The sequence below is a fragment of the Suncus etruscus genome, chromosome 6 (assembly GCF_024139225.1).
Source record: "Suncus etruscus isolate mSunEtr1 chromosome 6, mSunEtr1.pri.cur, whole genome shotgun sequence".
Lineage (NCBI taxonomy): Eukaryota > Metazoa > Chordata > Mammalia > Eulipotyphla > Soricidae > Suncus > Suncus etruscus.
In genome coordinates, this window is record NC_064853.1 from 24,302,758 (window position 1) to 24,326,632 (window position 23,875).

Genomic DNA, 23,875 nt, shown 5'->3' on the forward strand with positions numbered 1-23,875 from the left:
CGAAAGGGGCGGGACTCCAAAGCTGGTTTTGGTGAGTGGCGGTAGCTTTGACCAATCATTGCTCAGAGTTCCTCTTTTTGCCCCGCCCCCGGGTAGCGTTCTTGTTCTCATTGGTGGGACCGCCTCTGGTGGGAAGTAGGAAACGCCTCCTGTTGAGTGCAAGGTCGGGAGTGTTGGTGAGTAGGCCTAGGGTGCTGGGAAGGAATTAGGGAAAAAACAGCATTTTGAGTCTTAACTCAGGACATCGCTTATGAGCAGTTGGACAGGCATTTTTCTCTGCGCCCCAGTGTCCCTTGAAGTCAAAGTAGTGATAAAAACACCCTTGCACTTGATCAATCCTTGTTCAATCCCTGGCAACTTCTTATGGTTCATATGGTGCCCTGAGCACCTCCACACTGGTGATCTCTGAATCTCTGAGTATGCCCTGAACACTGCTGGGTGCTCAAACTAAAAAAGTAAATAAATGAAGGCCGGAGAGATAGCCAAGGATCAAACCTAAGTTGGCTGTGTGAAAAAGGCAGATTCCTACCTGCTGTACTATTGCACCAGCCTCAACGCAAACACTTTGATCTATGTTCTCTCTCTGACCCCTTAAGTGCCCATTTTAAGAGGAAGTTCAGGGGCAGAGAGATATCACAGTGGTAGGGTGTTTGCCTTGCTCTCAGCCAACCTAGGATGGACAGTGGTTAGAATCTTGGCATCCCATATGGTCCCCCGAGCCAGCCAGGAGTGATTTCAGAGCACAAAGCCAGGAGTAACCCCTGAGCATGGCTGGGTATGACCCCCCAAAAAAAACAAACAAAAAGTAAATAAATAGAGATTGAAGGCATGAACCTGAGTTTTTAAGCTGGTGACCAAGGGATGGATGTTATGGAGTGTGTGGAGTGTATGCTTTTCATACATTGTGCTTATTCCTTAGCCTTGCAGATAACCCGAGCACTGCTGGGATTCTGAAGCACTGAGTCAGAAGGATCCTCCAGCATTGTTGGATGTGGGCAAAATGCCAAAATAATAATCATGGTAATAATAGATAAATAAAACAAATTGGCATGGCTGACTTACCCACCAAATTTCAAAACTGCAGACAAAGTGAGATTATGGTAGCCCACTGAAGGCAGTTTTAAGGCAGAAACCACATTGTGTGTGTGTGTGTGTGTGTGTGTGTGTAGCTCTTGCCCCAAGTAACTGTTTATCATTGACAAAGGCCTTTCCTTGCTTTGCGGGGAAGGGTTTTGGGCCATACCTGCTGTGTTCAAGGCAGGGCTCAAAGGGTCATGTGAGGTGTTGGGAATAGAACGTGCAGTTTGCTACATGAAAAAGAAGCACCCTATTCCCTGTGCTATTGCTCTAGCCTCAGAACTCTCTCTCTCTCTCTCTCTCTCTCTCTCTCTCTCTCTCTCTCTCTCTCTCTCTCTCTCTCTCTCTTTCTCTCTTTCTGTCACACTTGGCAGTGCTCAGGGGCTACTCCTGGATCCATACTCAAATCCCTCCTAGCAGGCTTAGGGGACCATATGGGATGCTGGGAACTGAGGTTTAGCCGAGTGCAAAGCAAACGCCCTACCACTGTACTATCGCTCTGGTCACTCCTTTTTTCATTTCATCTCACAAAAACCTCAGGAGAGGGCCTGTAGAGATAGCACAGCGGCATTTGCCTTGCAAGCAGCCGATCCAGGACCAAAGGTGGTTGGTTCAAATCCCGGTGTCCCATATGGTCCCCCGTGCCTGCCAGGAGCTATTTCTGAGCAGGCAGCCAGGAGTAACCCCTGAGCACTACCGGGTGTGGCCCAAAAACTAAAAAAAAAAAAAAAAAAACCAAAACCTCAGAAGTAAGAAGTCTGTGTAAAGAGGAGACCAGATCTGGGTCTGAGCCATAGCACAATGAGTAGGACAGTTGCTTTGCACGTGGCTGACCCAGGTTAGATCCCTGGCATCCCAGATGGTTTCCCCCAAGCTGGTTAGGAGTAATTTCTGAGCAGAGAACCAGGAGTAACCCCTGTGCATTGCTCAGTGTGACCCAAAAACAAAAGAGAGAGAGAGAGAGAGAGAGAGAGAGAGAGAGAGAGAGAGAGAGAGAGAGAGAGAGAGAGAGAGAGAGAGAGATGGAGAGAAGAGAGACAAGATTTTTTGGGGGGGTCACACCCAGCAGCACTCAGGGGTTATTCCTGGCTCTATACTCAGAAATGGCTCCTGGCAGACTCGGAGGACCATATGGGATGCTGAGATTCGAACCACCGTCCTTCTGCATGCAAGGCAAACACCCTACCTCCATGCTATCTCTCTGGCCCCCAGACCAGATCTTAATTCATTTCTGGTCCCTAGCACACAGTACCTATGATTTGAACAACATGCTAATAGGTCAGAGAGATAATATACTGGTTAGAGTGCTTGCCTTGCATATGGCCAATCTGAGTTCAATCCCCAGCATCCCATATAACCTCCCACCAAGTTCTACCAGGAATGAATCTTTATTTTCTTTTGCTTTTTTTTGGGGGGGTGGGGGCACATCCGGTGACTCTCAGGGGTTACTTCTGGTTATGTGCTCAGAAATTGCTCCTGGCTTGGGGGAACATATGGGACACCAGAGAATCAAGCCACAGTCCATCCTAGGTTAGCGCATGCAAAGCAAACGCCTTACCACTTGTGCCACTGCTCCAGCCCCACGAATGATTCTTGAGTACAGAGCCAAGAATAACCCCTGAGCATCACCAGGTGTGGCACCCAAAAGGAATCCACCATTGTAGGCTCACTCTTTATGGAGATAGAGATACTGTTTGCCTCTGCTGTATCGCAGCATCTGGCCCTGTGCCTTGCTCCGAGACTTTTGTAAACTGAATGAGCACATATTGCTCACCCCACATCTCTGTATATTGGACTTGTGCTTAGTGGTAGAATCCTGATGGAAAAGGATGCCCTTCCCTCAAAGGATTCAAGGCCATGAAACTTTCAGAAATTTTGGAGCTACTGAGCTGTAGAACCAAGCCTTCCTCCATAAAAGATGAACTACATGCCCTTCTAAAACCAATAATAACAAATATGGGAATGTGGACATGCCCTGTTCAGAGAGTGCCATGAGCCCCAAGAGGGAGACATGTCTGTTTATTTAGGCCATGAGGAGCTGGTTGTGGTTACAAGCTGGGGGACTGGTGTGGTCAGAGCTGGTGACAGTGTGCTGATGGATAGAGAGACTTCATGTTAGCCTTTGGGCTGTGGGAAATTTCCATGTCCATGGGCCTGAGAAACAGAAAAAAAGGGCAGTTGTTGAGACCTCTGGTGCTTGTTTGCTCTTCCATACCCTGACACACATCCTGGTCTCTTACTGTGTGCAGGGATAAAAGGAGTCCCCCATAAATTCTGCATATTTATCAAGTTGGGCCTCAGGCCTTATGTCAGGCCAGTGCTGGCTCTGGGAAATGGAGATGAGAATGCTCCACTCCTATCTACTGAAAGTGGGACATATACTGAGGAAACAGGGAGGCAGGTTCTACTAATCTTGCTAAACACCGAGACTTGCCTGCCAACCCATTCCTCTGGCTTCACAGTGCAACAAGGAGAGCATGGCTGGCCATCCCCAGGCTGACCTAAGCATTGAGTGAGGCAGTACTAGGTGTCTGGCACAAACCACTCAAAAATGGCATCTGGGCTGGAGCACTAGCACAATGGTAGGGTGTTTGTCTTGCAAGTGTTTGCCTCACAATGTAAGATGTCAATTGCAGTTTTGATTTGCATTTCCCTAACCATAATGCTAAACCACTTTCCATGTGCCTTTTGGCCATCCATCAACAGATGCCCCTTTGAAATGTACTTACTGAGCATCTGTGAGGGGGCACTTGCCAGGAAATCAGGGTCAGTGTCCACAGGGGTGAGTGAGGCCAGGCTACCTTTCCCTAGGCTTCTTTGACCTGAGCTGCTCTCCCTTGACCCTCACATCCTTGCCTTGGGGGTCTGTGGCTGTCATTTTTATGACTAATTTTTGGGGAGGAGGCAGGCTGAATAGTACCCAATGTGCTTAGGAGCTACTCTTTCTTTGTGCTCAGGGTTCACTCCCTGCAGGACTCAGGGGACTTATGTAGTACCTGGGATCAAACCTGGGGTCACCTCATGTAAGGTAGGCTCCTTGATCACGGTGCTAGCTCTCTGGCCCTTTATTTACTAAACTTTTTTTTTTTTGTGGGGGGGCACTCCTGGTGGCGCTCAGGGTTACTTCTGGCTCTGCCCTCAGAAATTATTCCTGGCCCGGAGAGATAGCACAGCGGTGTTTGCCTTGCAAGCAGCCGATCCAGGACCAAAGGTGGTTGGTTCGAATCCCGGTGTCCCATATGGTTCCCCGTGCCTGCCAGGAGCGATTTCTGAGCAGACAGCCAGGAGTAACCCCTGAGCACCGCCGGGTGTGGCCCAAAAACCAAAAAAAAAAAAAAAGAAAGAAAGAAATTATTCCTGGCAGGCTTGGGGAACAATATGAGTTGCTGGGGATTGAATGTGGGTCAGCCGTGTGCAAGGCAAATATCCTGCCTGCTGTGCAATCACTCTAGTCCCCTTTCTCAAATTCTTTAGCCTAGACCTATGTGATCCACCTGCCCCCACAGACACTCAGCCTCTCTCATGCTGAGCTCACCATCTTCTTTTTTGGGAACTCACTTTCTCCCCAGATAACCCTGCACCCCTTATGCCCCTTCTCGCCCAGTCTCCCTCATTTTCCTGGCCAGGACTGATACACATCTTATGGGATCCTGCTGCTGCCTCTTGCTGTGGTTTGTTAAGCCGGAATGAAGCTGACATCCCTGTGCCACCCTCTTAGGAGCCGTGCAGCCTTGGGGAAGTGATTAAACCCTCCATTTTCCCGTCTGTGAGATGACACCTCTAGTGCTTGGCCTTGTTGGAAAGAGTAAATGAGGTGTCGCTCTCGGGGCAGTGCGTCGCCTGCCATGCTGAGTGAAAAATCCCTAACACTCTCACAGTGCTGGCTGTATAAAAGGAAAGCCCAGGCAAAGCTAAAGTGCTGTGGTTGAGTTGCAAAGAGAGGCGGTAAAGCTGGAGCCAAGAAACAGATAGTCCAGGGGTAAAGGCACACGTCTAGCTCATGCCCACCTGGGTTGATGCCTGGCACAGGTCCCTAGAGCATCACTGAGTGCATCCCAGATGTCCTGAATGTTGCTGGCCCCTATAACCTCTGGGGTGGCCTCAAGTCTTACCCTTGGGTCCTCACATCAAACTGCTAGCAGAGTTGGCTGTGAAATCACTGGTCGAGGTCTGGGCCTTCTGAGCACAATATGGGAGCCCCCAGTACTCCCCCCAAAAGGAAGGTGGTACAACTAAGAACAAAGAAGAGATCAATTGTCCCAGGTCAGGGTGATACCAGACGTGACACAGTTGTAGAACAGAGACTTCTCATCCTAAGGCCCTGCATTGGATCCCCAGTGACACAAAAAACGCCTCGGGTCTGGGTCAGAGTGATAGTACAGGTGCTTGCCTGCATGCAATGCAGCTGACCTGGATTTGATCTCTGGTATCCTTTAGTATGGTCAGCAATGATTCCTGAGTCCAGAACCAGGAGTAACCCCTGAGCAACACTGGGTGCTCCCCCCCACCACAAAAAAAAAATCTCCAAGATGCTAGTTGTTCTGGGATGCTGGCAAGATTCTTTCTACCTGGACCAGAGACGTGGTATGCGGATCAGGCACTTGCCTTGCAGAAAGCTGACCACTTGCCTTACAGCTGACTGCTCCCCTTGCAAATAGCTGACCCAGGTTCAGTCCCAAGCACTGCCAGGAGTTAACCTGAGCATAGAGATAGTAAAGCCACAAGCTGTGCCAAATAGGGCCCCAAACAAACAAAACAAAAAAAGCATTCTTTCTGCTTGCTTTGAGTCATAGTGTTGCAGGCAAATTATTTTTAGTGTTGGGCTTGATAATGAAGTAGCCCAGAGGCATGACATTTATATCTCTGGGCATTTGAACCTCTTACACTCAATGGAGAACCTGAAGCACTACCCAGAGAAGGATGGATTCCTCAAAAACATGGAAGCTTTCCCTGGGTTTAGAGCATTTCCCAAGGTGCCTAAGGAGGGCCAACCTCCCCTTTTCTCCAGGCTACCTCCCTTTCTCCCCACTCCACCAAGCCATCTGCATCATGCAAGCAGCAGTAGTCACCACAGTCTCCGTCCATGACCTTTCACTTTGCAAAAGATCATTCTAGTCACTTCCTGTACTACCTCATGTTTTGCATTATCGTCACAGATCTTCCCAGCGATTTCCTGCACTGAGCTGGGAAGAGGCAGGAGGCCTGGGTTGCCCTCTCAGCTCTTGGTGCTGCCTCTTGCCTCCCCAAAGCAGTGGCTCTGAGGGCTGATCATGACTGATCCTGTCTCTCCTCCCAATGTAATCCTCCTGTTTCCTCTCTCCCAGGACCTCTGCTGATGACCCAGAGCCAGGTCTTTCCCAGGAAGAGTCCCCACCGAGGATGGACAGACAGGACGAGGACAGTGACGAGGAGGCCTGGCTGCAGCTCCGGCCCGTGCAGCCTTTGCCCTCCCAGTGCTGTGGCGGTGGCTGTTCTCCCTGTGTATTTGACATCTACCACCGAGACCTGGCCCAATGGGAGGCTGCCCGCGCCCGCAAGGACAAGACCCTGCTGAGTGGAGACAAGTCCCAGGTGAGGTCAAGTGGTGTAAAATCACCCCATGCGCGCATCTCCAACCCCAGGTGAACAAGTCTCAATCAGAGTCGCGCATGAAATAATCCAAACCAGGTTGAGGGTGAAACACATATAGTCTGGCAATCTTCTACCTCATATGGAGAGCAAGCTGCCTGCCAGAATTATTATTTTTTATTGAGTACAGAGACTACCCCTAGGTAGGGGCAGTAAGGACTAAGGGCAGATAGCTCAGGCTGTCCTGAGCCAGTCCCCCCCTAGGTTTACATGTAAGACAATCTCTGTTTTGGGGTATGACCAAGTTGTAAACAAATAGATACTAAGGAACCCAGGATGATCTTTGTTTTGGGTGAAACCACAGTTTTAAACAAACAGATACAAAGAAACCAGGGATGATTTTTGTTTTGGGTAAAATAAGGTGTAACCTAATAGAGTGGCACCTTCTTCCTGGCTCTGGCCTCTGACAAATCAACTAGAATGGGAGGTGAAGAGGGATTCCCTTATCTGGGGAACTTGCTCAGACTGGGAGTGCCTTCCTGGACCCCTGACTTCTAGCTCTCTAATCTCTTCTTGCTGCAGAGCGGCCCCTCCCAGCTGAACACAGAGACCTTCGTGGCCTTCCGCATCAGTGACATACATAGGCTCACCCAGGACACGTACCATGTCCGCTTTTCTCTGCCTGGGCACAGCCAGCTTGGCCTGCAGCCTGGTCAGCACCTCATCCTAAGGTATGCTTAGGTATGGGTGTTGGGAGGCCCTGATGGCAGCCCTGCTTTGCCCTATGCTGGCTTCTTTCCTTTCACTTCCACTGGTCATTTCCAAAATAGACAGAGGAATAGAGAACTCAGGCTTTTGGGTATTCTGTGTGTTCACACTAAGGATTCACATAGCCCCCATGGTATTATACTTAACCATCTCAGACACAGCTCTGTGTGCTTATACACATGAGCTCATAACCCTCACCGAGTCTGAGGGGGCAGGTGCCACGTGCTTGAAAGGAAAGTGGAGTGAAAGAGGCTTCCACTGACCTGAGGTCATACCACTGGGGGATTTGAAGGTGCAGCCTGAGGCATGACTAATAAGGTGAGCCCCTTCACTGAAGGACACTGTGGTGAGAATGGGGACTCCCCCAGTTCCACACAGCTGGTAAGTTGAAAAGCACCAGCATTCAGGCCCAGACAGCGTGGCTGCTAAGTTTTGCAGCTGTATGGGATCTGAGGTTCTGGGTGTAGGGGATTGAACCCAAGGCCTTTTACAACAAAGCATGTGCTCTTCCACTGAGCTACTTCTCTGATGCCCTCAGTCATGCTTGTTAGTGTATTTGTTTGTTTGGGTGCCACTTCTGTTTTTTTTTTTGTGTGTGTGTGTCTGTGTGTGTGGTTTTTGGGTCACACCCCGCAGTGCTCAGGGGTTATTTCTGGCTCCAGGCTCAGAAATTGCTCCTGGCAGGCACAGGGGACCATATGGGGCGCCGGGATTCGAACCGATGACTCCTGCATGAAAGGCAAACGCCTTACCTCCATGCTATCTCTCCGGCCCCTGGGTGCCACTTCTGGCTTGGTGCTCAGGGATCACTCCCAGTGATGCTGGAGGGACCATGCAGTTCTGAGGATCAAACCTCAGCCTTCTTTTTTTAGTTTTGGTCCATACCCAGTGATGCTCAGGGGTTATTCCTGGCTCTGTCCTCAGAAATTGCTCCTGGCAGGCTTGGGGGACCATTTGGGATGCCAGGGATCAAACCTAGGTCAGTCCCAGGTCAGATGCATGCAAGGCAAACGCCCTACAACTAAGCTATCGCTCTGGTGCTTGTTTTGCAAACAGCCGACCCAGGTTTGATCCCTGGCACCTCATCTGGTCCTGAACATCACCAGGAGTAATTCCTGGGTGCTTATCTTGGGGTAACTCCTGAGTATTCTTAGGTGTGCCCCTCTCCCAATAAAAAGAAAGTCAGGGATGTCCAGCTCTGAACCCTTTTTCTCCCTCTGCCTCTGGCCGTGTCCCTCTTTGTGGAAGCACTTCCAGGGCCTCCATACCTTCCCATTGGCACCCTAGCCCAGTGTTTAGCTTCTTTCTCTCCAGCCTCTCCCTTCCTCTTTCTCACACCTGGCAGCGCCCAGGGGTTACTCCTAGCTCTACGCTCAGAAATCACTCCTGGCTGCCTCGGGGGACTATATGGGATGCTGGGATTCGAACCACCATCCTTCTGCATGCAAGGCAAATGCCCTACCTCCATGCTATCTCTCTGGCCTCAACCTCATGATTTCTTTTTTCTTTTTTTTTTTTTTTTAATATAAATTTTTATTTTGATCATAATGGCTTACATATTGTTGACAATAATATTTTAGGTACATATTTACATAAAATCAGGGGGGATTCCCATCGCCAAATTGTCATCCCTACACCTCCGTTTCTATCCTACCTCCCTTTTCCTTTTCCCTCACCCCAGGGCGGCTAGAATATGTGGTCCCCTCTGTATCTAACCCACTACTTAGTAGTCTTGCACCTGTTTGGTCCTGATGCCTCCCTTATTTCCCCCTCTATCTGGAGTCAGGACTAGCTAGTTCAAGTTGCGTGGTTTTGTTTGAAGGAGAAAAAAGCAATAAACTGGGGTAAGAGTCTAATACCCCGAAAATGGGCGGAGTCCTTCTAAAGGCTCTCATCATCACTCTGGGAGATGGAGAAAAAGTAGGTGAAACACTCCACTAGTACCAAAAGAAGTGTCAAATATCCAGTGAGGGCTCCAGCTATTTCGATAAGCACCACACAGAGCAGACAAAACAAACAAACAAACAAGTAGAAAAAAAATAAAACAAAAACAGACAAACAAAAATCACGCCATGGTCTTGAATTAAGAAACATGGCATAGCACATAACGAAAGAGAAGAAAGGAAGAGAAAAAAAAAATAAAAAAAATAAGTATAATTGGGGACTACACTTTCAATAATCACACCCAAACAGAGAAATCGACCAAAATAGATTGGTAAATCAAAAATAATAATAACAATAATAAATGAAGGTACTATATATATTTATATCAAAAAAATAACCAAGGTTTTGTGCTTTTTGTATTTTTGTTTTTTTCCCTCCTGCACTGGCACAGTAAATATTGGGGTCATTCGAAAAAGAATTCACTTGGCCTAAGAGATATGGGATTTCTCCGTCCTTGGAGCATACTGTCATGGGATCAACTCTAGACATTGCTCAGGATCCTTTACTTTCCCGGTGGTGTTTTTTTTTTTTTTTTTTCTTTCTTTTTTTTTTTCCTTTGGTGTGTGGAAGACTTCTGCTCTGTGTTTAGAGGTCTCAGTATCTGTACAGATCCTGAGGTGGGACTTATGATGAAGTCAGTCTTTGTGGTTCTAGAGGTTCTGTTACCTCAGTGTCATTTTAACCCATCTTCTGTGGTTGATGATCTTGGTCTTTGCACTGAGCCTAGGGTGGCACCTAGGATAGCATCTTTCTTTGTGCTCCCAAAAGCCCCATTCCGTTACAATTGTCTCTGCCGGATCTTTGGGGCTCTTTTTTCTTTTTTCTTTTTTTTTTTTTTTTTGGTTTTTTGGGCCACACCTGTTTGATGCTTAGGGGTTACTCCTGGCTAAGCGCTCAGAAATTGCCCCTAGCCCTTGCAAGCGCTAGCGTAGGATAGACCTCGGTTCGATCCCCCGGCGTCCCATATGGTCCCCCAAGCCAGGAGTGATTTCTGAGTGCACAGCCAGGAGTAACCCCTGAGCGTCAAACGGGTGTGACCCCCCCCCCCAAAAAAAAAGAAAGAAAGGAGCCGGCGAGGTGGCACTAGAGGTAAGGTATTTGCCTTGCAAGCGCTAGCCAAGGAAAGATCGAGACCACGGTTCGATCCCCCAGCGTCCTATATGGTCCCCCCAAGCCAGGGGCAATTTCTGAGTGCTTAGCCAGGAGTAACCCCTGAGCATCAAACAGGTGTGGCCCCAAAAACCAAAACAAAAGAAATTGCCCCTGGCTTGGAGGGACCATATGGGATGCCGGGGGATCGAACCATGGTCCTTCCTTGGCTAGCGCTTGCAAGGCAGACACCTTACCTCTAGCGCCACCTCTCCGGCCCCCTGATTTCTTTTTTTTTTTTTTTTTTGGTTTTTGGTTTTTGGGCCATACCCGATGTTGCTCAGGGGTTATTTCTGGCTCCAGGCTCAGAAATTGCTCCTGGCAGGCACGGGAGACCATATGGGACACCGGGATTCGAACCAACCACCTTTGGTCCTGGATCAGCTGCTTGCAAGGCAAACACGGCTGTGCTATCTCTCCGGGCCCCAACCCCCCCCTGATTTCTTAATGTTTTCTGCTTCCTGACTTTTTGACTTGCCATTCTTCCTCTTTCACCCGCCACTGGCCATTTCCAGGAGACCTCTGAGGGTCCTACTAAAGTTTCTGAACAAGTCTAACAAAATTGGGAGAGTTATAGCTTCAAACCAGGAAAATACTTTTTCTGCTATTTTAAACCACTGACCCAGGCACAGCCCTGTGCCCCAACCACTGGGACAGCCAAATCCAAAGACAATGATCTTCCAGGTTCATTCTCTGCTCTACTTTGTTTTTATGGTTTTGGGGCTACACCTGGGGGTGCTCAGGGCTTACTCCTGCCTTGGTACTCAGGGACCACTCTTGGTGGGACTCAGGAGGGCCAGATGAGATGCTAGAAATCAAAACCTAGGTGGGCTGTGTATAGGCAAGCACCCTACCCATTGTGTTACAGCTCCAGCCCATCTGCTTCACTTTGTCTGCCCTCAGGGAGCCCTTGGGGTGGCCTGGCATGCCATGGGTACCCCTTCAGGCTCTGCTGAAGCCAACCTGCCTGACTGGGCATCTGTGTCACAGGGCGCGTGTCGGTGACATGGACATCCAGAGAGCCTACACGCCCATCAGCCCTGTCAGTGCAGCCGGCTACTTTGAGGTTCTAATCAAGGTGAGGTGACACATTTGGGTGTGCCCAGGGCCTGCGGACCAAATGGGGATACCCTCCAACACCCCACACACACACCCCCCCCCCCCCCCGGCTTGGCCCAATGTTTCCAATATTGTGGCGAAAGTTCAAGTTTTTTGGGACAGGACAGAGTGGGCACCTTCTCTGCCTCCTTTCCCGGGAAAGGAAAATACTGTGCCCTGGCAGATAGCTGGTAATGCCTGGTACCTTTTATGAAGCAGAGGTGTCAGCTGAGCCTTGAAGAGTGAATATCTAGCCTTAAAGAGTGGAGTGGTGGGCAGGAGCCTACGTCAAGGCACCTCTTGTTTGTTGGGCATGAGGGCACAGAGCTGAGGCAGACACTGGACAAATCCAGTTTGTCTGTAGCTGGCTGGCCAGGAAGCACAGAAAGATAATGTTGTGGTAGGGGGACCCAAGCCCATGCAGGATAATTGGGGGTACAGGGGAGGCATGTGGGCTCTGAGGTTGAGCACTCAGGCTGAGCAAGGGGTAGTAGCATGACAGTTTCAAGTTCTGAGAATTACAGGATCCAAACACTGTTTTGTCATCTGCCCTGGAAGAGAAGGGATGTGCAGGCAAAGGGGTCACACAGTGGGCCCTGCAGTTCCCTCAGAACCTGAAGTCAGCCCACAGGAGTGACAGTGTAGGCTGAGGGCCCAACTAGCCCAAGTCAAGGAGCGTGACATGGATCTGTGTAAGTGGTGGCAGGAAGAGGGCAGAGAGCAAACAGGTCATGGGCTGGACACAAACAAGTCTGAGAGTGAGGTGCCTCACTCTCTGGAAGTCAGGGGCCCAGAGGTGTGTGAGGGCAAAAGACACAGCTAGAATGCCTGACACTTCCTTGAGGCCAATATTATTGATGTCCAGAAATGGTGCCATCCAGGTCAGCTTCATCCGGAGTGTACAATATCATTTCCCACCAGCATATCAGAAAGAATAGATGTCACATCCCCTGTCATCCTGTGGAACATGGATTCTTGACCCATTTGATGGATAAGCCCCAAGCTCCAGGCTAGTAAGAAGGGTTGGAAGAGAGAGTGTATAAGCCACAGGATCTGGCATTGCCTCCAGCCCCTGCTCTCTTTGCCCACTCTCCTGCCCAGGGTTGCTTCTGTCACACATAAGCTTGGAAGGGATCCCTGCTCCACTCAACTGTTTGTCTGGGAGATTTGGCAAATCCTCTCCAAATGGCCTGCTTCCCTCAGGCCTCCTGTCGGCGTGTATTCCTGGTGAAAGGCTAAGCCTGGAGACAGTTCTGGGGGCCGCTTTGACCCAGCTGCAGGGTTGATGCGCCTTACTAGAAAGCCTCTATTCCAAGAGGTGCTTAATCACTAAGCTGCTGGTTGTGGAAGAGCTGGGACTGCCCGCACATTGGTAACGGTTCGGGCCTCTCTCTGCTAGAGATGGGAAGGGCACTTCAGTCCTGCAGTTTCCTCTAGGCACCAAGTATGATTTCTGGCTCTTCTTCTTGGCAGTATCATATACTCTATTCCTCCCTGCAGGGCAGGGTGTGTTACCCCCATTTTTTAGATAAAGGGACTGAGGCACCCAAAGATGTTGCTTTTGTCTCAGCGCTCTGAGGATAATATGGAAAGTGCTGAGTGGAAAGAACCACAGTCCAGTCATGGTTCTGTTTAATCAGAGTGGATCGAGGGAGGTTCTGAGGTTGTTGGAGATGAAAATCCTTCATTTTACCTTTCCTAGGGCTGGGCCAGCAAACCAGGCAGTGTTGGGGTCCAGACCATCCATTAAGTTGAGGCTGTCATGGCCTCATGCTGAGAGGCCTGGGGAACTAGGAATGGGCACAGCTGACAGCTCATCCAGTCCAGTCTCCTCCTCAAGCCAGTCCCAGCTCATTCCCAACACCAGGTCAGACTCCATATTCACGGCTCTTCCAGACCTTCCCCCACCAGTTTTTTCTTCACCCAGAATGCAGCCTTGCCCAGCCTTTAGGGCTCTGCATGCATCTACTGCCTCCAGAAGCCCTCCTGGTTTCACCATGTTAGGGATGACCCCTCCTCAGGGCCCTCCTCTTATTGGAAATTTTGTTCTATTTGGGGGCCACACCTGTTAGTGCCCTTGGGCTTATGCCTGGCTCTGGGATCTTTCCCTGGGAACCATATATGACGGGCTATTGGAATCAAACCAACATTGGCCACATGCAAGGCAAGCACCCTTTCTACTGTGCTATGGCTCCTGGAATTATACAGCTGCCTTGGTGCATATGTGAGACCTCAAACCCCCCCTCCCCCACACACACACACCTGCCTCCCTACTGGGACCTGAGGGATTCCTGAAGCCTGAGTTCATCTCTGCCCTAGATTCTGCAACCAGGTACTGGTTGTATTCCTGTAACAGGTTTAGCCTGAGAAGGCACCACCTAGAGAACACTGCCTCCCATTCCCCCACCTGCCATGGAAACCACACACACATACCTCCCTTGTTGCTGCTGGGACTAGAGTTCACATACTCGGTGTGAAGCACATGGGATGGGGGTGCAATTTTGCGTCTTTGTCGGTCACTCCAACAGATAAAGCAGCAATGGTAGATGAGCCACCTGCAGACCCACCACAGACTACAGATATATCTGGTTTGGCACTGCTTATTGTTCCAGAATTTTTTAGTGAGCCGTTGACATTTCAAAAATGGAGGTATGGATTTTCTGCCTCTCTCAGAAAATCCGAAGATATGGTGTCAGTCTTCTCACCCAGAAAGTGTTAGGCTTTGCCCTGGGGCTTCCTCTAGGAAGAGCACTCGCTCACTCCCTCCCTTGATCTGTGCCTGTCCTGTCCTCCTCCCCAGCCCCCTAGCTGGCACTAATGCTTAGTGCTACTGAGTCTCTTGTCCAGTCCCTCAAGTCTGTCACCAGCATGGCCCCTGTTGTTATTGGGGGTGTCTCCCTGGTGAAGGCTACAGGGGAGTCATGGACCCTCTTTCAAGTTTCCCCATGTCCCTCTGTAATCTGGACCTTTGTGGGAGGCTCAGAGGAGCTGGAAAAGGACAGGTCCCCATGGGTGGGTGGCAGAAGGCTTCACAGTGCATGCTTCTGCCACTTCTGTCTTCTATGCTTACGCCCAGTGTTACCCAACGGGGCTCATATCCCAGCATGTGGAGTCCTGGAAGGCAGGAGACACGGCTTTCTGGCGGGGACCTTTCGGAAGTTTCTTCTATCAACCAAACCAGGTCAGTGCCCGAACACACTCAGCCTCACAGATTTTTGGCAGCTGTGGGAGTGGCCAGTGCTGCCCTTGCTGGGAAAATCCAAACTGTGTTGGGTCTCCGTACCTCTCACCATCTGCTCATCGTAGCTCTCTAAGGTCACATTCCAGCTGCCTAAAAGTGGGAACAGGGTGATAACAAGTGAGTAGGGCATTTGCCTCGCACATAGTGAACCCAGATTCGATCCTAGGCATCCCATATGGTCCCGAGCCTGCCAGGAATGATTTCTAAGTGCAGATCGAGGAATAACCCCTAAGCACCACTAGGTGTGGCCCAAAAACCCAAACCAAACCAAAAAAATACCCAGCTCCCTAAATGCATCTCCTGGTCAGCTGTCAGGAGCCCCTCTCCCAAATTCCCCACCAACCCACAGGCCCTATCCCCTCTTCCTGCATGTTTAGATCCTACCTGATCTTCCTGGGAGAATTTCTGAACTTTCTACAGTGGCACATATCTGGAAAGCAGTTTGACAGTATGTACCAGGGGCCTGAAGAATCATCAAGTCTGGAACTCAGAGGCAGATTTGTCTGGTCCCTGGCACCATCCTGTATTGGGTGGATGTGATGCTCTGTATCACACAGGTGCATCCTCTGTACTGCTGCAGCAGCAGAAATAAAAACGAAAAATCAAAATCATAATAAAACATGAAACAAGGATTTTCAAATTCAGGGGCCAGAGAGATAGCACAGTGGAGAGGACTTTGCCTTACATACAGCTGATTCAGGTTCAATCCCTGGCTTTCCATATGATCCCCTGAGCCTGCCAATAGTAATTTCTGAGTGCAGAGCCAGGAATAACCCTGAGCACCACTGGGTGTGTCCCCACTCCCCCAAAAAAGGGGGGAAAAAAGAATGTTTAAATTTTGGAGCTTGGTAGCTGAGCTCATACTTGGCAAGTGTGAGTCCCGTATTCCATTTCTAGCACTGGAGAGAAAAGGAAAAAGAATCCTCAATTTCACTCCTGGAAAGAACCGAACATGCTGACTCTCCTTTTGAGGGGAGGGAGAATTTCAGCTCTACCTGGCAGTCTCTGGCCTCCTCTAGGCGCTGAGCTCAGAGATCATTCCTAAAGGGGTGTAGAGAAGTGTGTGGTGCCTAGGATCGATCTGGGGTGGGTCTTGTGCAAGACAAGCACCTAAACCCTTGTACTATCTCTTGGGCCTCGAATGCTGACTTTCTTGCATATATTTATTGTGGCGCTATTTATAAGAGTAGGCACTGAAAAGAGCTGCATCTCTCCAATAGCAGCGAAGGGCACCAGGTTACAGAGACTTGACAATCTATCATCCTGAACATTAACATTTTATTTATGATTGATGATCTGTGCTGATGCTCTGAGATCAAGTGATAAACATGAGGTTCCACATGCATATAGAGTAGCATATGGGTACACAGAAAACTATGAAATAAAAAAATGCAATGAGATGGTAACAGCTCTGGAGGTAGAGTTACGGGTGGCTATTATTTTCTTCTTCCTACTTTCCAAATTATCCACAGTGAGCCCTTAATAATTAGGAAAATAGCCTCTCACCCCCTAAAAAAATAAACAAATAGAAAAGAATGAATCACTCGTTTTTCACCATTTTTTTCTTTTAAAAACAGCTTTATTGGCTGTTTTCCTTCTTACTTATGCAGTGCACGTTCATTACCCCAAAATGAGCAGAAAAAAAATACACTAGGAAAAGAGAAAACACCTGCAGCCATCTAAGCAAGAATTCCTCTCCAGCTTCTCCCAGGTGTGCTTTCATGCTTGGCAGCCATGCAAGTAGGCACACACTTAGGTGTATCATAGTAGTAAGCAAGAGGTGCCCCTGTTCTGGGCTCCATGTCAACTCTTCCAGGAGCTCTCTGAATATCCCATGGCTCCCAGGGTTAGTTATGTGGTGGCTTCTCTCCCTGACCCAACCTCCTGTATTCTCCGTTCAGCCTTCTGCTCAGTTCTGGGTCCCTCACTGTCTCCAGGTGCTTGAGATTAAAGACTACACCTTGTCCCTTTCTCTCCAACCGGATTGAGATGCCTGATCCTGACCACCTGAGTTTTCTGCCTTGGCACACTCCTCCCTATTTACCCACAGATTGGAAGCCCTGGATCTTCACATAGTGAGGTGGCAGTGGGGAGGGGAGAGAGCATCTCCCATGCTGGTGTTGGTGTCTGGCATGGCCTGTTCTTGGGAGGGCCCTCCTGGCAGGTCCTGTTTGGACACCTACAGTCAGAGCTGGGGTGGAAGGATGTCAGGGCAGCCCCAGGGCCCTGCAGTCCTGACAGCAGAGATGGCCACTGTCCTCCAAAGCTTGCAGGTGATGAAGAGGCAGATTCACCCATGTGGAGGGTTTCAGAAGGACTGGGGCGCTGCAGATGGCCAAGGAGAGCCTGAGACCCAGGCGTGATAGCAGAGTTTGGTGGCCAGACTGTTGGGATCCAAGCAGGCAGATAGACATCCCCTCAAAGGTATCTCTCACCCAACTACTCATAAATGACTGTGTATATAGGAGGCTGCTTTTATTTTTTAATTTTTTGTTTGTTTCGTTTTTTGGGGGGGCACACCCCAAGTAGTGCTAAGGGGTTACTCCTGGCTCTGCACTCAAAAATTAGCCCCTAGCAGACTTGGGGGACCATGTGGAATGGCATGGGTTTGAACCTGGGTTGGCCAAGTACAAGGCAAATACCCTAACTGATTTGCAATTTGAGCTCTGGGCCTCTGGGAAGTATGCAGCACAGCAAGCAAAAATTCAGAGGACTGAGCTCTAGGATGCAAGAGGTGAACGCTTTGTCGCACAGGCTGCCCCTGTTTATGCTCCCAAGAGCAGGGCTGGGCTCATCAAGGAGCCTCTTACGTTGTGGACTCAGTTTGCTGGCCTGGCTCCCCATGCAGCATAAGGGTGTTGGGAGTGGGTTTTAGGCCAGACCTGTGATGGACAGCTACTGGCCTGTGTGACTTAGCCACTTGTACTTGGGCTCTCTCAGGGGCCTCTGCCAACCCCCAGAGTTCCATGATTTCTGTTAGTCAGATCTCAAGGACCTTGAGCTAGGGTGGCGTCTGGGAGGAGGTGGTAGATAACTCGGATGGGCAGGGCAGCAGAAAGGCAGTGCCAACCAGTTCAGGCAGATGCAAAAGGAAGCCCAGTGGGTGAGGTGAGAGCCTTCCTCTCCTCTTCCCAGTACGGTGAACTCCTCATGCTGGCTTCGGGCACTGGTCTGGCCCCGATGGTGCCCATCCTGCAGAGCATCACTGACAATGAGGATGATGAGACCTTTGTCACCCTGGTCTGCTGCTTCCGGACCTTTGAGGGCATCTACTTGAAGTCCTTCCTGCAGGAGCAGGCCCGATTCTGGAACGTCCGCACAGTCTTTGTACTCAGCCAGGTGAGTTGGGGGCCACCTCTGCCTACCTGGAAGCTTTGTCTTGGGCTCCCTGTCCTGAGAACCCTCTGAACTCTTTGCCTCACAGGAAAGAGGTGTCCAGGCAACATCTCCAACTTCTGGGCAAACACTTTTCCTGTATTGCAGATAAGCTGGGGCCCCTGGTTTCTGAGAAAAGGGGAGCAGGGCTCCACTGAGTCTTCCTTCTGCATCCTGTGGCAACCCTTCCTCGTGCTCCCCGGTCCTGGAGGCTCAGCCTCTGCACCCTGATTTCTCATCCCCACAGGAGAGCTCCCTGGAGCAGCTTCCCTGGAGTTACCGGGAAAAAACCCACTTTTGCCGCCTGGCCCAGGAACTGATGGACGAGCTGGTTGCATCCTGTCGAAGGAAGCCGTTTGCCTTGGTCTGCGGCTCGGCCGAGTTCACCCAGGACATGGCGGGGTACTTGCGGGGTGCTGGTCTGGCAGAGGACTCCTACTTCCTTTTCTAGCCTCCTTTCTCAAGCCAGGCCAGGGCCACCTGCTTATTGGAGAGACTCACTGGCCCAAGGACCCTAGACCAGTGCAGTGTCCTTACCTTCACTTCTCATCCTGTCAGGAGGCAGGTGTGCTGTGGAGGGAGGAGGCAGTGAAGGAGCCCTGGGGTGGGGAGTCTGGGCGGAAGCCAGAGGTCCCCTGTTAAGTAGGATTTGGTGGAGAAGGGGACGGAGGAATTCCCTGGGCCCTCAGGTAAGAAGATTGGTTAAGGGCTCCCCTGGGAGCCCCCAACTGCCTGTTCCCAGGAGTGGCCCCCGGAGAGGCGTCATCTCTTCAGCTTACCTCAGGTCTTGGCAGCATTTAGGGAGCAATCATAGGGCCTGGAAAGAGGAGGGAAGAAGCTGCCCTATAACCTTCTAGAGTGCACGGGAACCTCGGTTCTGCAACCTCGTCCACAGCGAGGAGGCGCAGGGTGACCAGCCCTGGGCCTTCCTGTCCTTTCCTCTCCGTTTCTTGGCTGAAGAGCCCACAGTCCTTTCCCCATCCTAAGAGGCACCCCTCCCACCTCCCTCCCACAGGCTGTGCTCAGCTCGGGCACCCTGGTGACGGTTGCTATGGAGATCTAAAGATAGAGCAGGAGTCGGAGACCTGGGTCCTCCCAGCTCTACCCACTGAGCCGCTGCTGCCTTTCTACCCACCGCCCCACTCCCACCGCCCGCTCCAAGCTTCAGCCTATACGGGGCGTGCCCTCCCGCAGGGGACCCCTCTCTCCCACGCAGTGCAGAGCAGCAGTTAATGAATTCTGCTTTTTTTGCAGCCCAGACTCCAATGTGCTGCACCAGCTCAGACTGGTTACCGGCGGTCAGAGTCTAATTTGAAGCCAGGGAATCTGAGAGTTAGAACCATAGAATGGAAGAGTTAGCATGTCACAGCAGGAGAAACTCAGCCTTCTCCTAACAGAGCTGAGCTCAGGACCGCAGAGCACCCTGACAGACTCTCTGTGTGCTTGGAGACATTGGGCCGGCAAGGCTAAGAGATACTCTAGGTGAAACAGGGCTCTCTGCACCTCTTGCTTACTCCACCAGAGCAGTTCTACTTTTGATTTTGTTTGGGGGCCATACTGAGCTGTGCTCACTTCTAGATCTGGACTCAGGGATCACTCCCGGAATGCTCAGAGGACCAGATGAGGTGCTGGGATCAGGTGCTGGGTCAGCCACATACAAAATAAGTTCCCTACCCACTGTCCTATTTCCCCTCTCCTCATACACAACTTTTATGCCATTTGTATATTATGTATGTGTGTGAGTGGATAGAGTCGTTTTCATTTGTGAAAAAGAATTTTTCCTGGGGCCGGAGAGATAGCATGGAGGTAAGGCGTTTGCCTGGCATGCAGAAGGTCGGTGGTTCGAATCCCGGCATCCCATATGGTCCCCTGAGCCTGCCAGGAGCGATTTCTGTGCATAGAGCCAGGAGTAACCCCTGAACACTGCCAGGTGTGACCCAAAAAAGAAAAAAAGAAAAAAATTTCCTGCACTGACCAGAGTTGCTCTGTATGCTAGCTGGATGTGATCAGTAAATGATGATAGCACAGAGTTAGGGGTGGTACCAGCTATTTCCATGCCAGCTTTTTTCAAGTATCTTTCAGAGGCAGAATTCCATAGGGAAAGAGAAATGTAGGAACAGCACAGAGGACTTTTGCCAAGAATCTTGAAGTGGAGCAGCCTTCCAGGAAACAAATTATAGTATAAAGGATGAGGGGAAGAGGTATACTATAAAGTTCTAGGGATCAAAGCTGTGTGGCCTTGGAATAAGGACAAACTCAGACCAATGAAATAGAATTGAGGGCCCAGGGGCCGGGAGGTGGCGCAAGAGGTAAGGTGCCTGCCTTGCCTGCGCTAGCCTTGGACGGACCACGGTTCGATCCCCCGGTGTCCCATATGGTCCCCCAAGTCAGGAGCGACTTCTGAGCGAATAGCCAGGAGTAACCCCTGAGTGTTACCGGGTGTGGCCCAAAAACCAAAAAAAAAAAAAAAAAAAAAAAAAGAATTGAGGGCCCAGAGATAAACCTTCAGATGTAGGGACAGTTAAGCTGTGGCATGAAGTTAGTATGGGTGCATGAAAACAGAGCAAAGAGAACCTCTTCAACAAATGGTTCAGGTAAAATTGGTTAACCACATGCAAATAAAAAAGAATCTAGATCCCTGATACACACCATACACAAAAGTTAATTCAAAATTAATCAAAGACCTGGATGTTAGACCCAAATCCACAAAAAAACATAACGGAAAACATAGGCAGAGCCTTCCATGATATGGACTTCAAAAACCTCTCTAATCATTGGATACTCTTGGTTAAAAACCCAGAAGCAGGGGCCAGAGAGATAGCATGAAGGTAAGCTATTTGCCTTGCATGCAGAAGGACAGTGGTTTGAATCCCGGCACTCCATATGGTCCCCCGAGCCTGCCAGGAGCGATTTTTGAGTGTAGAGCCAGGAGTAACCTCTGAGCACTGCCGGGCGTGACCCAAAAACCAAAAACAAACAAACAACCCCCCCCCCAAAAAAAAAACCCAGAAGCAAAAGCAAGCAAATGGAACTTTATCGAACTAAAAACCTTCTTAGTCATGAAAGAAATGATGGTGAGAGTAAATACCTACTAAGAGGGGCCAGCGTGGTGGCGCTAGAGGTAAGGTGTCTGCCTTGCCAGCACTAGCCTAGGACGGACCGCGGTTCGATCCCCCGGCGCCCTATATGGTCCCCCAAGCCAGGAGCGACTTCTGAGCGCATAGCCAGGAGTAACCCCTGAGCGTCACCAGGTGTGGCCCAAAAAACAAACAAAACAACAGCAACAACAACAAAAAAAACCTAAGAGGGAGAAAATATTAACAACTTCTCTTCTTTTTAAGGGCTAAATGCCGAGATTTAGAAAACACTCACAAAACTCAGTCTCATGGAAAAAATGGGAGAGTTGCTAAGCAGGCACATCCTCAAAGACATGCAGGTGGCCAGTGGGTATGTGAAAGATCATTTTTCATCAATTCAGCATCAGGGAAGTACCAGTTCTCACCCCAGTGAGAACAATCTACTACAAAAAGACCAGAAACAGCTAATGCTGGGCAGAGATGTGGTAAAAAGGAAATACCGATTCATTGTTGGTGGGAATGTTGTCTGGTTGTCTGGGGAACAGTATGAAGATGTCTCAAAAAACTAAGAATGGCTCATCCATGTGAACCAGAGATTTCCATTTCTTGGCATCTATCCCAAGAGCATAAAAACATTCATTTGAAATGATATTTGCACTCCTGTGGTCCTTGCAGCACTATTCACAGCAGCCAACATCTGGAAACAACCCAAATGCCCAAGAACAGATGAGCAGACCAAGAAGTTGTGATCTGTATACACAAGGGATGTGATAAATAGATGGAATCCTGTGGTTGGCTGCTCTGGAACTTGAGGATATCCTGCTGAGCAAAATGAGTCAAAGGGAGGACAAATCCTGAACTCACATGTGGAGGGTAAAGAAACTACTAGAATAAACAATGGTCAGTGATAACAGACCCTGAATTGGCTGCAGAGTTTGCTAAGTGGAGCAGGGTAGGGGGTTGAGAAAGGACCTAGTGGGGATGAGGGCTGCTGATGTTCTGGTGGAGAGTGTGGTGCAACAGCATGGTAACCCTGAAACAATATTCATATTGTAAATTAAAGTGCCTCAATGAACTAGACATCAGCACATTGCTAGACAGCAACAAGAAAAGCCCTGCAAAGTCTAGTGCTGGACACATTTCCTCAGGGTGCTTTGCCTGCCTGTACCCCTAGGCAGCTGTATTAGGTGGTTCTGTTCTGTGCAGCCCATCCCCAGCTGCCTGCTGGAATATAGTCTCCTTTGATGTGAGCAATTGTAGCCTGTGAGTATGGCAGGGTCAGTTCATTCTGCACATCCTGACTGTCAGGGCAGAAATCTGTAAATTTCACAGGTACTTGACAGGAAGCTCTAACTCATTTCATTTACCCTGTAGCACAATCATCTCCCATGTGTGTGCTATTTTATTGATAGCCTTAACTTACTTAGGAGGAAACTAAGACATCGGGCATTACTCCCAACATTGCTTTCTTTCTTTCTTTTTTTTTTTTTTTTTTTTTTGGTTTTTGGGCCACACCCGGCGGTGCTCAGGGGTTACTCCTGGCTGTCTGCTCAGAAATAGCTCCTTCCTGGCAGGCACAGGGGACCATACGGGACACCGGGATTTGAACCAACCACCTTTGGTCCTGGATCGGCTGCTTGCAAGGCAAATGCCGCTGTGCTATCTCTCCGGGCCCCCAACATTGCTTTCTATTTATTTATTTTTGGCCACACCCAGTGATGCTCAGGGGCTACTGCTGGCTCTGCATTCAGGAATCACTCCTGGCAGAGTCCAGGGGATTGTATGGGATACCAGGGTTCGAACCTGGGTTTGCCACGAGCAAGGCAAGGGCCTTACCTGGTGTGCTGTCTCTCTGGTCCCCAGCACTGTTTTATCCCAACATACTGCAGATCTATATAAGGTTACATGTGACATATAAGTGTCCTGGGAGATGTGTATAAAGATCTTCACAGCTACTTTATTTGAAGAATATTTGTTTATAATTTATACTTATAACATTATTTATAATGAAGAGGGAGGCTGGGGATGTGACTATGGTAGAGCACCTACTTTGCATATGTGAGATCCTGGCTTCCATCCATGGCTCCCAGAATAATAGATCAAAGTAGGAGACTAGAGGGGGTCAGAGTGATAGTACAATGGCTAATACACTGCCATGTATCTGGTATGATCACCTGTTCTTCTAAGCACCACCAGGAATGATCATCATGATCCCTAAGCACAGAGTTAGTAGTAAGGCCTGAGTATTGCTGGGTATGGCCCAAAACCAAAACAAATAAAACTAGGAACCAGTAAAGAAAAAATAATCTGATGTCTATCAATTAGAGAACAGAGAAATGAGCTATTCTCTGGGCCAGGAAGATGGCTCAAAGGGTTGGAACACATGTTTTGCATGTAGAAGGCTAGGCTGATACCCAGCACCATCTGGCCCCCCTGAACCTCATGTAAGGAGTCCCTCTTTATGTATGGTTTAGACAAGACAGAACATCCCTTCCTCCCCGAAAAAGACAAAAAAAAACAGAATAGTTTATTTTATTCACTCATACTATAGTCCTGTTTTAATATAAAATATCATGTC

General features: G+C 49.5%; 1 protein-coding gene across 1 annotated transcript; it reads left to right on the forward strand.

Annotated features, from left to right (window-relative positions):
* Positions 1-159: 159 nt before the first annotated feature.
* On the forward strand, positions 160-18,671 carry LOC126011426 (NADH-cytochrome b5 reductase-like). Its single transcript, XM_049775198.1, has 8 exons — positions 160-176; positions 6,402-6,648; positions 7,228-7,380; positions 10,447-10,451; positions 11,497-11,584; positions 14,681-14,785; positions 17,981-18,184; positions 18,468-18,671. The coding sequence occupies exons 2-8, from the start codon at positions 6,457-6,459 to the stop codon at positions 18,669-18,671; spliced, it is 951 nt and encodes a 316-aa protein (XP_049631155.1). The 5' UTR covers positions 160-176; positions 6,402-6,456.
* Positions 18,672-23,875: the final 5,204 nt, after the last annotated feature.